Raw genomic sequence first — 12,692 nt, forward strand, 5'->3', positions numbered from 1 at the left:
TCAAATGAGTCAGAAAAGATACTAAACTCCTGGATCTACAAGCCCTTCTCACGTTCTTGCTCCTTCTTCTAACTTCCTCTTCTTCAAAACCACCAAAAATCACCCAAAAGTGCACCAAATTAGCTCACAAAGCATGCAAGAGGTTTAGGGTTCGATTTCTACTCTTTAGGGACAGTGGAGGCTGAGGGAATGAGGTTTGGGACGGAGTTAATGTCTTTATATATGGTGTAAACCTTAAAATTTAGGGTTTGCAACTGGACATGTTACGCCCGACGTACGCTTGGGTATGCCCAGCGTACGCAAGGCTTCCCCCCGCTTCACGCCTCAATCGTGTACGTCGTGCGTACACTATGTACGCCCAGCGTACTGCCTTTCTCCAAGTTACAATATATTATACTTAATTAAATCGAAGGAAAATACATGGTGACTCGGATGTTACAAATTCTTATGGATATAGGCTTAATGAATTTCCCTCATCCGTTGTGGATCCAATCTATTATGTGATAGAGATAGTTGGTGTGACATACAAAGGGATGGGGACGAGGGAGGGAGGAAGGGAGATGATAATGATTTGAATCATGATTAGATGATATTACAAAGTTTGAGTTAAAGATGTTTGATTTAAAAAAAATGAGTGTGAAAATTGAAAAAAAATAATAATATAATGACTTTCATGCCATTCGGCGTGTAACGCCATCAACATTTTCCAAATCAACATGGCAACCTGGTAATCAAAAGAGTCTCGGTGAAATGGTAAATATTAAATATAATTGGAAAATGTGATTTTCGATTTAAAATAAAAAATAATGTCAAAATTAAAAAAAAATATAATAGTGTGGTAAATAGCACAAAGACACTAAATTTACACCAAAATTTTAATTTGACAATGTGATTTTTTTAAGTCTCAAATTTAACACTGTGTTTTCTAATTTTTTACAATTCTGACCACTTAGTGTGGTAAATAACACAAAAACACTAAATTTACACCAAAATTTTAATTTGGCAATGTGATTTTCTTAAGTCTCAAATTTAACACTGTTTTTTTTCCAATTTTTTACAATTTTTTACAGTTCGAGTAAAACTATCTTGATTTCTTTTTCTGTTTCTTCTTTATAACTTCATCAACATACATAATACATTTCCCTTTGTAAACTTCAGGGGGCTTACAACTATGAACAACAACAACAAACTGATACACCCTTTCCTTGTCAATTCCAGTGCAACACACAATATTGGGTTTGAAACAAAATACTCGAACTGCAGGAGGAACTGTCAATTCCACATCATGACTGTAACCCAATTTCAGAAACAAAAGACGCCCTTCAGATTCAGGTCTTGCTTTGAAACCAACTCCCATTATCTTCAGAAACTAAAAGATTACACATCGTTCAAAATCTAGATCAAGAAACACAATTTGTAATTCCATTAATAATTTCAAAGGAATCGTACAAAGTAGCATATCAAAATTCAAATTTGATGCATGAAACTGGCGATCAAAATCATCCTTTGATTTGGGGAAAAGCTTTCACGAAATTAAGCTCAATATAATAACGAAAAATTCATATACAATGACGACTTATATGTGAAATTGATGAAAAGAAGAAAACAGAAAATTTGCTAGCAAAGCACGTGCATTCATAACGGGATGGATTAGCAAATATCGTAATCTGATAGCAATGAAAACCCCGATAAAGAAAAGTAGAAACCTGAAAATTATCTCTGTTCTTTGTCTTTTTTCTTTTTATTGAAGAATGTATGTTCAACAATCTTTGTTTCTTTCGGTATGTTTGATATCGTCGGAATACTATAGTGGATGACGAGAGTTTACCAGAAGCAGCAACACCAATAATTCGTCCTATAACACTCCATTAAATTCACCACCAAAGCTTAATCTTTCAATAACGGATCATCAAATTCACAGGAGTTTACCGGTTCTCGGAAATCGTCAATTACCACTTGCTCCATTCCCGACAGATCCTGGATTTGTTGAAAGAGCAGCAAGATTCTCTTCTTTCGGTGGGAGGAACTTTGTGCTAAAAGAAAATGAATTCCCTCTCGAATCAAGAAAGTTGTCAAGAAGCGAACATCGGGAACGATTCGATGAACCACTGATAAGTCTCGATTTTGTTTTGGGAATAATGGGGTAATTGATTTAGGAAGAACCCTAACCCTAGTCATATCACACAATTCGTTGTAGTTGGGTGAAGAAATCATCATCAGCAATATTGAAAAGACAAAAATACCTCTGCACTAACAGTACAAAAGTGACTGGGTTAGGGTCAAAGACCAATTGCGCAATGAATTGAAACCATAAGGACCAGTGACGTGACTTTTTGCTACGGAGTCCTCGAAATACGATATTCTGTAAAACCACATGGACCAATTGTGAAATTTTGTCAATAAAATATATCCATATTAACGTAGCTACTTAAATATAAAATATATTATTTATTTTCTAATTGGCATTATGATTACCCATAAATAATACATCTATGAAACTATAAATATATATGGACATATATTTTTTTTTCTTGGTATAATTATAAAAAATATAAACTATATGTATATTATTAATTGATCAACTGAGTTTTAAAATAAATTAATCTTTGAACCGAATCATAACATAATGTTTTATGAGTTTACTTAATTAGTTAAAGTTTGCATCTTATCATAATAGTATTAAATTTGATTAATTTTACGAGCGAAATTTAATATATCGACTTAAATCCAATAATATTACAATTCCATTCTTTTAAGGGTTAATGTCATAAAAACCCTTAAGTTTTAAGGGTTTTTGTCGGTTTTGCCTAAAGTTGAATTTTATGTCCGTTTTTATCCTAACATTTTCGAAAAAATGTTCGGTTTTACCATTTTACCGGTGATAACAGGTTTTCAAGGTTACCATTATATTAAATTCGCAAAAAACCTTAAGTTTACCGTTTTTTTACGTTTTTACCCTTAAGTTTATAATTTTTTTTTACACTTTTACCCTAAGTATATTTTTTTTCATAATATACGTATTCATGCAGAAAAATCGTATTTATATACGAAAAAATATTTAATTAAATATTGTATTTATATTTTTGTAATGTTATATATATATATATATATATATATATATATATATATATATATATATATATTTGTTTTTGTGTGTGTGTGTGTTTGCAAGGTTATACCATTTAAAAAGATAACTAATATTTTTAGAATTATGAATACGTGTTTTATAGATATAGTTTTTAGAAGTATAAATACATATTTTTATATTTTTATATTTTTATATATTAATATGTATCTATACTTCTAAAAATATATTTATACTTAAAAAAAACATATATCAAAATATATATTTACACTTCTAAAAATATATGTATATACTTATATAAACATGTTTATGATTGAACAAGTTTTTTTTATTGATATGTCTATTTTTAAATACATAAAAATACGTATTTGTAGTTCTAAAAACATATTATTTTTTTTTTATATCTTAAATGGTTTATCCAAGAAAAAAACTCATACACACACACACACACACACACACACACACACATATATATATATATATATATATATATATATACACACACAAAGAAATAACATTAAAAAAATATAAATACAATATTTAATTAAATTTTGTTCGTATATAAATATGTTTTTTCTACATGAATACGTATAATATGAAAAAAAAAATACATAGAATAAAAGTGTAAAAAAATTATAAACTTAAGGGTAAAAACGTAAAAAAACTATAAACTTAAGGGTTTTTTTGCGCAGTTAATATAATGGTAACCTGTTATCACCGCTAAAGGATAAAACCGAACATTTTTTGGAAAATGTTAGGACATTTTTTGGAAAATGTTAGGATAAAAACGGACATAAAATTCAACTTTTGGCAAAACCGACAAAACCCTGAAAACTTGAGGGTTTTTATGACATTAGCCATTCTTTTAATTATGGTTTGAACGTTTGACGACTTAGATTTATACCAAAGAATCTAACGTAGTTGATTTTAAATACTCAAACTTATATTTATGCCAAAATAATCAACGATTAAGTATTCTATTACGTTGTCGGTTAGTCAAACTTCTTAATCCAATCTTAAACTCGAGTTTGGTTAATTGTAAAGTATCGCCTATCTCACATTTTTTAAATCAAATTTGGTCGAATGTGCGACACTTTTAATCTATTTCTGTTTAAATTTTATGAACTATTAATATGTTAAGGGGTGTTTGGGATCACTTATTTAAAATAGCTTGTGTTTTTTTAGTTTATGAAGATATTGAAATGTTTTATGATGTGTTTGGATCAGTCCTTTCTCTATAATAAATGAAGGTTTTGTTTGACATTTGTTATAGTCTCGTTCAATTTGATAAATGTTATTTTATTGTTATTTTGAATTAATTTTTTTCCACATGTCATTTTATAAGTTTTTCTATTTTATTAAATTTTACATAATATTTTAATATAACAAGTGCAATAAATGTAGTAATAAATTGATATCGATTTTTATTAATAAACTTACCTTTTAATTTCAAAATTCCTAAAATTAAAGTTCATTAGTTTTTTTTTCTTTATTTAAATTATTTGTTTAAATTTAGAAGATAAAAAACATTTTCATTATAATAATTCATTATGTTTTTTATTTTCTTAAAAATTCAAAGTTCTCAAATATTTTAACATTTATATTTAACTTTTTTTTTAAATTAACTCATGGAAGATCGGACGGTATGGTATGCGGGGAAGGGTGCGGGAAGAGTCTCGCATGCGGGAACACCGCACCGTCGGTGCGGGGAACGAGGCGCGGGAAGGAGGGTGGAGGTGGTGATGTCACGTTCTCACTCTTCATTCTATTGGTCTGTTATTTTTTTTCTTTTTTTTTATTCAAACGGCTGTATAGCCGTTAATATATATATATATATATATATATATATTCCTTTTATTAAACTATAAATACCACAACATTCAACCATTTTTTTAACCCATACCTTATAATTCTCTCCAAAAAATATTAATCAAAATGTCATCATCTTCATCATCCGATTCGACGGCTCTAGAGGAGGCTAAGTTTATCGGTTCCGTCATGGAGAAAACGATTGCATACTTTCAAAACCGACTAGGAGAAACATCACGTGCACGATCTAAACCGACTAGGAGAAAACGATTGCATACTTTCAAAACCGACTAGAAATCGTGAAGCCGGACACAATCGTCTTATAGAAGATTACTTTGCAGACGACGCCATCTATGCTGTAAAGTTTCGACGTTACTATTCTTACGTATTGTTGGCGATTTGGAAGGCCGCTTTCCATATTTCCAATGGAAAATGGATGCGAGACGGATAAAATGTTTCTCTCCAATTAAAAAATGCACGGATGCAATTCGTCGGTTAGCATACGACATGGGCGCGGACAAATGGGACGAGTATTTTAGGATGTCAGAGCGTACCGTGCGGGAGTGTGTGTGTACAAGTTCTGCAAAGCGATCTGTTTGGTTTATGGGCAACGATATTTGCGCAAAGCAACTATGAACGATATCCACCAATTGTACACGGTGCATGAAGGTAAGCATGGATTCCCTGGAATGCTTGGTATCGATTGCATGCATTGGGGTTGGTCATTATGCCCCAACGCATGGCGTGGTCGGTATATGAGAGGCGACCACAAAAAGCGACGATCGTTTTAGAGGCTATCGCATCACATGATCTTTGGATATGGCATGCATTTTTTGGTCCAGCTGGTGCAAACAATGACATCAATGTGCTAGACCAGTCGCCGGTATTCAACGATATCTACCTTGGAAAGTCGCACGATGTACCTTTTCAAGCAAATGGGGTAGCATATAAGCGTGGATACTATCTTACTGACGGTATATATCATCCATTGTCTGTTTTTGAGAAATCGTTTACATGTCCTAACGACCCGAAAAGGAAAAAGTTTAAAGAGGCGCAAGATTCAGCTAGGAAGGATGTGGAGCGAACATTTGGTGTACTTAAGAGACGTTGGCAAGTACTAGCAGTCGGGGCAAGGTCATATGAAGTGAAAATGTTACAACACGTAATGTATGCATGTATCATATTGCATAATATGATTCTTGAAGATGAAGGAAGAGCGATATGTCGGTACAACGAAAATGAAGTTTTGCCAAATATCGAAGGAGTAGCCGTTGGTACACAAGAGTATAGGGAAAATAGAAGAGAAGTACACAATCGCGACATTCATCACGCCCTTCATGCTGATTTGGTGGACCACGTTTATAAGACTCATATTCAGCCGCCGATAGAGTTTTCTCACGATGATTTGTTTGACAAAATCAGACGAGGATTCTGATATGTTCGTCGAGAGCGAAGATTCCGATGACGAGAGTGACGTTCGGGAGAATGATGAAGACGATGAGGTCGATGACGAAGACGATGATTCCGAGTGATGTATTTTGGTTTTTTTCAAATTAGGATATTAATTATGTTTTCTATGTTGTGGTTTGTTTGATTTTTTGTATGCGTTTTTTTTTTTTAATTTTCTACTTATTTAAATATTAGGTTTTGATGTAATTTTTATTTTAGTTAATGAAATGCTTTTTATTTTTAATTAAAATTTATATTTATTATTAATTTAAAAATTATAAATCATAAAAAAGAACTAATTTTATTTAAAAAAATAAAAAACAAAATAGTGAGGGAAGCTTCTCACCCATTCCTTGGGTTTAGGTGAGAGAAAGGAAAGTGAGGTAAATGGTGATGTGGCCCACAAAAAGTGAGGAAAAGTTTCTCTCTTACTCCCTCGAGTCTAATACATGAGTCTCACAATTAGTTTATATAATATAAAAAACGATAAATTAATAAACTGTTTTTTTATGTTTAACAAAACAAAAAACTTATAGCCCAACTCTACCTAAATGGTTGAGAGTTAAACTTCGTATGGTGCAGTAATTTAGAAGTTAGAGAAGATGGGCGTGGTCGGCAAAATTAGCTGGTAGCGGGTAGCTTGTAGCGGGTAGCTTATAGCTTGTAGTGTTTTGTTAAACGCTACATGAAGTAGCATTTGAATTTGGAGCGTTTTGTTTAAACTAAACGCTAGAAGCTTGTAGTGTCAAACAATGCTTTCTGCTCAAAACGGAGCGTTTTGTCAAACACTAGAAGCTAGCTAGAAGCTTTCAAACGCTCCCAAAAGCTCCGTGCCAAACACGCCCTCTGTCTTTAAAACGTTTAACAAATTTTGTTTAGTGATGTCAAATGAATAAACGAGCATCATTACATGCATATATATTGTTGACAATTTTTTCTTTTTTACATATTTACAAATAATAGTTTATTTAATTTAGACAAAACTTCATAAAGGGTCCCTGTGGTTTCACAAAATCTGAAGTTTCATCCATAACTTTAAAAAACCTCATGAATGGTCCATGTGGTTTCAAAACTTTTCATGTTTAGTCCTTATGGATCACTCCGTCAGTATTTGTCCGTTACGTCAAAGGCATTTTCGTCATTTCATTACCCAATGACCATAAACCATTTATGAGGTTTTTTCTTAATTTCTTTTTTAAAAAAAAATAAAAAATAGAAAACATTTTTTACATAGAAGTTCGAGAACTATTATTTAAAAATCAGCATACTTATCATATTCACAAAAATTTGCAATTTAACAAATTACATACACAAAAATTATACTCCACCCTAAATTCTTTTTTTCCCATTTTACTTATTAGAGATAAAAAAACAAAACCCATATATAGAGATCTATTCGATTAAACTATAAATGAATTACAATTCATTTGTAACAAATAAATTTGTAATGTTGAATCAAGATTCTTGTATCTCATATAAAAAAAATACAGATCTTGACAATTTAGTCTAGCGCTGATAAACATACCTATTAGGTGAATTATAATTGTATTGTTGTTGATGGCCTTTGTATCCATATCCCCCCGATGAGTTGTTATTACTATAATACTGTTGTTGATCATCGGATTCATTAGGGACAAATCCATGTGATAGTAATGAATCTTGCAAACGCCATCCTTCTGGTTCCTTTAAGAACTGGTTTGATTGGATGTAATTTTCTAAACTTATCACAACTTTTGTCACTTTTGGATCTTCTCTTTCCTTTAATGCTTTTAGAAAGTCTTGGGATATTATGTTTAATAGCTTCTTGAACTGGTTTTTATATCTTTTGTACATACCAAACCCCGCCAACTGAGAATGGAAATAGTTAGAAAATCAGTTTGGTACATACAATGGAATGGAATCATAGAGGAAGGAATGGAATAGATTATTCCATTCCATGAAACTAACTAACCTCGATGAATGCTTGAAGAGCAACTCCGGTGTATATATTTGCGGGGAGAGCATTTAAAAATCTGGCAAGCCATTTCCAACCTTCTTCAATTCCATGCAAATTTCGGAATCCATCAACTTCAGTCTGAAATTTTTTAAAGCAATTTTTTTTTTCTTTTTAGCAATAAATAAATAAAATAAAAGAAAGTTCATATTGATTGTTGGAAACCTGAATTAGAGCTGCATATAGTTTCATGTGTTGGGTTAACCTTCCTACATAAGTATCTGTACTTTCAAGTTTTCCATCTTCTTCTTCATAACCAATGGCTCTGTAGTATGCTTCTCTAGATTCGAAAGCCCCCTGAAAAAAATAATAATAATAATAATAATTTTGTATATTTAAGTGGTAATCTTGTAAGAAGAGTTTAACAAAAAGGATAAAGGTGGAAACTGACCTCTGAGTAACTCAAATACTTTGGAACTGTGAAGATGCAAACTTTGTTTAATTTCGCAAGTAGTATTTCCATGGCATGTGGAATCTAGATTCATCAAACCCAAATACATTTAATATTTTATTATTTTTAATCAACTATAAGAGGAAAAAATATATTATGTTTTTTTACCTTTGAAGTAACCATGACAATGACATGTCCATAACCATATAGGACACTGTTGCTGCTTGCGTTTGTGCTTTGAGAGACAATCTGTCATTTTCTCAAATAGTTTGAAAATTTATTTATCCATAATACAATATTTTATTCATATAGAACTTAATGAGAAAAAGAAAAGAAAAAAAAAAAAAAAAGGAGCTTACTTTATCTGCAAAGATCCCAATATTGATGGATTGAGGAAAGGTTGAATTCATGAGTTTCACCAATTCATCTGCTTTTGTTCTATCCCAACAGAATTAAAAGTTTAAAAAAAAAAATCCAAATATGGTTTAATAAAATCAAATAAAACTAATTATCATTCATAGAAAAATAAATCCACACCTCACATTCTCTTTTGTCCCAGTTATGGTTTTGATGCGTCTAGCCATTTGCATACCATGACTTCGGTATTCCTTCACACACACAAAAAAAAATAAAAAAAATAAAAAAATGTTAATGTACAAGTATATAAAAATACCCAAAAGGAAAAAACAAAAATATGCATAAAAGAAACCTTATTAGAATCCATTTCAGATACCACATCTTTTCCAACCACTTCTTTGTACATTTGTACCCTTCTTTCCTCCATTTTTAAACCACTCTCAGCACCCTTGACTACATTTCCTGCAATAAACTCAATAAAGTAAACAAGATTCTTTAACATAATTAAAATAACCAAGCTAAAAGAAATATATATTTACCAGAAGATGGTTTATTTAGTTCCTTGGAAGCAGTCAAAGCCTCAGCAGCCTTTCTTTGACTTTCTGCCATTGACATAATAGCTGCTTCTTTTGCAGCTCTTTCATCTTCCAATGCTTTGGCTTTGGCTTTGGCTTTGATTTCTTCTTCTCTCTTCTTTTCAGCTTGTCTCTTGGCCTTCACACAACATAAAAGAAATTAGAAAAAATAAAAATCAACATTTATTGAGATGGATATGATATTATTTTTTTTTACAAAACCTCTTCTGATTTCATTTTTTCTTGTCGAACTTTTTCTTCTTGAAGAGCTTTCTGCTTTCTTTTGGCCTCTTCAATTGCAGCATCATCGCGTATCTTTTTCTCTTCTATTTGAGATTTGTATTCATGGTGTCTTTGAACATCAGTCAGATGATTATCCAGTGCTTCTGCACTAAAAAAATTAAAATATATATAAAAAAAACTCTAAAATTTAAAGTTTTAAAAGGTATTTAAGATCTTACATTATGCGTTGATATTGCAAATCACGTTTTCTATCCAATTCCCTTCTTGCTTCTTTACTCTTTTCAGCTCGAGAAAGTGCATTGGTGAGTTTTTCTTTTTCATTTGTAAAATCAGTTCCAAATGCAGATATTCGGGTTCTTATTTCTTCCTGATTATTGAAGATTATAGAAGAGGAAATTTGTTATTGAATGTATGTGGCAACATTGTGAAAAACAAAAGAGAAAGAGTGTGTAATGTGTAATGTGTTTGGTTGGATGGAAATATGGAATGGAATAGAACAAACTTTCATTCCATTACATTCCATTAAACAAACAACGGAATGGACTATTCCATTCCGTTCATGATTCCATCATAACAAACACTGCATAAAGAATTAAAAGTAATAAAAACATACTGCAACACTAAGCTGGTGTTCATGGCTTAGCTCAATCAATGCACCTTCAATAACTCCCCCTTTGTCCATTAGAGAACACTGGGCTCCAGTTGATGAATCACTGTCTGAATCCACATCATCGCTGAACAAACATTGCCACATATGCTAGTAAATACAAATATTTATAAGTACAATACTGTAGTAGTAAGAGGTTTTGTAAAAAAAAATTACCTTAAATAAATTTCATCACAACCAAAACGACCACCATTAACCACATCATCATCATCATCATCATCTGATACATGCATCACAAAGGACTTTCTGTTTTTTTCAGCATGGACTACAACTGAAAGATCACTGCAAGAAGAAACTCCTTAGTTTGACAATAATAAAAGAAAACCATTTATTAAGAAGTTACAAATGATCTCATAAGATGATATAACATAGTACCTTGAATGTGTTTTGGAGAAAGGTAAAGGGACCAATGAGGATGCTTGAAGTTTGTGATCAACAGCATTAAGCTCTGATAGAAGTTCATCAAAACTCCAGTCAATTTGTGGATCAGCTATGATCCCATGAACACGTTGGGGACACCGAAGTTCCAATTTTACCCCTCTCCTAATTGGTTAAAAACACAGAAAGCCTGGTTAAACAATCTATCAAACTGATTGTTTCATGTTTTATGTATGATTTACAGGAGGATTGGATAAAATAAAGCAGGACTTACATGATATGGAGTGAACCAATCTATCAAACTGATTGCTTCCTCTTTGATGTATTAGAAGTTATATGTATCTGGACAACAATCGTAGAAGTGAGAGTTAGAATCACATCTATACGAAAAAGAACACAAAGCATTATATAGAAATCACAACACCATGGTTGTTAAACCGAACTAAGCATGGAAAAGCAGAAGGCCTAATGTTTGATAAACCGAACTGAAAGATTTGAGCTATGTAGGCGTACGTACCCTATGAAAAGAGCAAAAGAAAAGTGGAGATGAATACTCGTCTTTGAAGGTGTTAGGGTTTCGGAAGTCGGAACCCTGAAAATGCAAATTGTAATAAGTTAAAGCCGTGGAGAACTTCAATAAGACTGCAAGACGTGCCTGAGATAATTGATAGCTTAGGTTTCTCCTGATTCTATTTCTGATCGCTGTTGTGGGGAAATAAGACGGCGGCGCCGGTGGCAGCTGGGAAGGAGGAGGGCGGCGCCGGTGCCAGGGAAGGGATGAAGAGGGTGGAGATGTCGCTGGAACGAGGGGAAAAGGGCAATGGGCGTCAAAGTTTTCGCTCAGCGATGTATTAAAATGGAACCGTTCCTAGGTAAAACAAGCAGCACTCCAAATCTGAGTATGGGTATGTGAGTATGGGTCTGGGTAACTCACTATTTGACATATATTTAAAAGTTTTTGATTTGGTCCATTGGCTGTTATGAAATAACTCCTTAAATTGATAGGTATTTTACTATCTGTATCGAATTAAACTCCAAATCTGCTCAATATGGTTTGCAAAAAGCTATGCGGATGAGGTCCAAAATTTGGTGTGAAGAACATCCCTGATTAGCCTTCATCCACCATTATCTCCATAAAACACAGCTTACACAATCACCAAACCCCCACCATCGTCCCCTGCTATTTACCTGCACAACACCACCCAAAAACACCACCAAGTACCACCCTTCTCCATTCATCAGCCACCACCGAAAACCACCCTTACACCTCCGTTAACCACGCCAAACCACCAATAATCACCAATTCTGCCGAAAAAATAAAGAAAAAGGAGGATCGAACCTGGTGGATTTTGGGGTTGTGATCGTTTGAAGTGAGAGAACGCAATTGGCTCCTGTCGAAGAAGAAAAAAAAAGGAAGAACGAAGACGAAGGTAGGGCACGCACGCAGACTAGTTAAGAGGTATGTTGGGCTAACTTCATCTTTTTGTGGGCTGATTTCTGTTATTTGGGCTACACATCAAACACAGGCAACAAGAAAGGGGAGTTTTTTCTAGCTAAATTTTTTTTTATCAAATATGCTAGCTTTTAATTTAATCTGAGGATGCTCATGATAAACATATTTGTTGCTATTGTTTTGATTTCAAGTTTTATGGAATAACTAGGAAAGAAGCCCGTGCTTCGCCCGAAACAACTTTTTTCTTATCTGGACATTGTACTTTGGAAAGCCCAATTATAACATTCTACTT

The 12,692-nt window shown here is 32.7% G+C and overlaps 3 protein-coding genes across 5 annotated transcripts; 1 reads left to right on the plus strand and 2 right to left on the minus strand.

Annotated features, from left to right (window-relative positions):
* Nucleotides 1-1,081: 1,081 nt before the first annotated feature.
* Nucleotides 1,082-5,245, minus strand: LOC145131843 (large ribosomal subunit protein uL6m-like). Its single transcript, XM_079066490.1, has 4 exons — nucleotides 5,229-5,245; nucleotides 1,954-2,033; nucleotides 1,707-1,855; nucleotides 1,082-1,369 (listed from the first exon to the last, which is right to left on the minus strand). The coding sequence occupies exons 1-4, from the start codon at nucleotides 5,243-5,245 to the stop codon at nucleotides 1,082-1,084; spliced, it is 534 nt and encodes a 177-aa protein (XP_078922616.1).
* Nucleotides 5,246-5,633: 388 nt separating this feature from the next.
* LOC145131844 (uncharacterized) lies at nucleotides 5,634-6,329 on the plus strand. Its single transcript, XM_079066491.1, has one exon. The coding sequence runs from the start codon at nucleotides 5,634-5,636 to the stop codon at nucleotides 6,327-6,329; it is 696 nt and encodes a 231-aa protein (XP_078922617.1).
* A 1,395-nt stretch (nucleotides 6,330-7,724) lies between these two features.
* GLE1 (nucleoporin GLE1-like protein) lies at nucleotides 7,725-12,383 on the minus strand. 3 transcript variants are annotated; one of them, XM_079067016.1, is made up of 17 exons: nucleotides 12,287-12,383; nucleotides 11,465-11,539; nucleotides 11,222-11,289; nucleotides 10,945-11,112; nucleotides 10,726-10,851; nucleotides 10,516-10,636; nucleotides 10,121-10,269; nucleotides 9,882-10,050; nucleotides 9,624-9,798; nucleotides 9,437-9,546; nucleotides 9,265-9,335; nucleotides 9,087-9,165; nucleotides 8,896-8,976; nucleotides 8,728-8,811; nucleotides 8,502-8,633; nucleotides 8,295-8,417; nucleotides 7,725-8,191 (listed from the first exon to the last, which is right to left on the minus strand). In XM_079067016.1, coding segments are annotated over exons 3-17 (1,932 nt in total). In that variant the 5' UTR covers nucleotides 11,224-11,289; nucleotides 11,465-11,539; nucleotides 12,287-12,383; the 3' UTR covers nucleotides 7,725-7,849. The 3 variants fall into 3 exon arrangements, with proteins under 3 accessions (XP_078923142.1, XP_078923141.1, XP_078923144.1); XM_079067015.1 differs by having other exon boundaries at nucleotides 11,603-12,375; XM_079067018.1 differs by having other exon boundaries at nucleotides 9,437-9,537; nucleotides 11,465-12,376.
* Nucleotides 12,384-12,692: the final 309 nt, after the last annotated feature.

Source organism: Lactuca virosa, chromosome 8 (assembly GCF_052849685.1).
Source record: "Lactuca virosa cultivar CGN04683 chromosome 8, Lactuca_virosa_CGN04683_v6, whole genome shotgun sequence".
NCBI lineage: Eukaryota > Viridiplantae > Streptophyta > Magnoliopsida > Asterales > Asteraceae > Lactuca > Lactuca virosa.

Excerpts from the sequence above, each read along its gene's own strand:
- LOC145131843 (XM_079066490.1), bottom strand. Across the intron at positions 1,856-1,953 it reads TGTCGGGAATGGAGCAAGTG|GACGAATTATTGGTGTTGCT; the intron begins GTAATTGACGAT and ends GGAGTGTTATAG. Across the intron at positions 1,370-1,706 it reads AGAACAGAGATAATTTTCAG|TTTCTGAAGATAATGGGAGT; the intron begins GTTTCTACTTTT and ends GTAATCTTTTAG.
- GLE1 (XM_079067016.1), bottom strand. Across the intron at positions 9,166-9,264 it reads GGGACAAAAGAGAATGTGAG|AACAAAAGCAGATGAATTGG; the intron begins GTGTGGATTTAT and ends CTGTTGGGATAG. Across the intron at positions 8,634-8,727 it reads AGTATTTGAGTTACTCAGAG|GGGGCTTTCGAATCTAGAGA; the intron begins GTCAGTTTCCAC and ends TATTTTTTTCAG.
- LOC145131844 (XM_079066491.1), top strand. The coding sequence starts at position 5,634 with ATGGCGTGGTCGGTATATGAGAGGCGACCACAAAAAGCGACGATCGTT.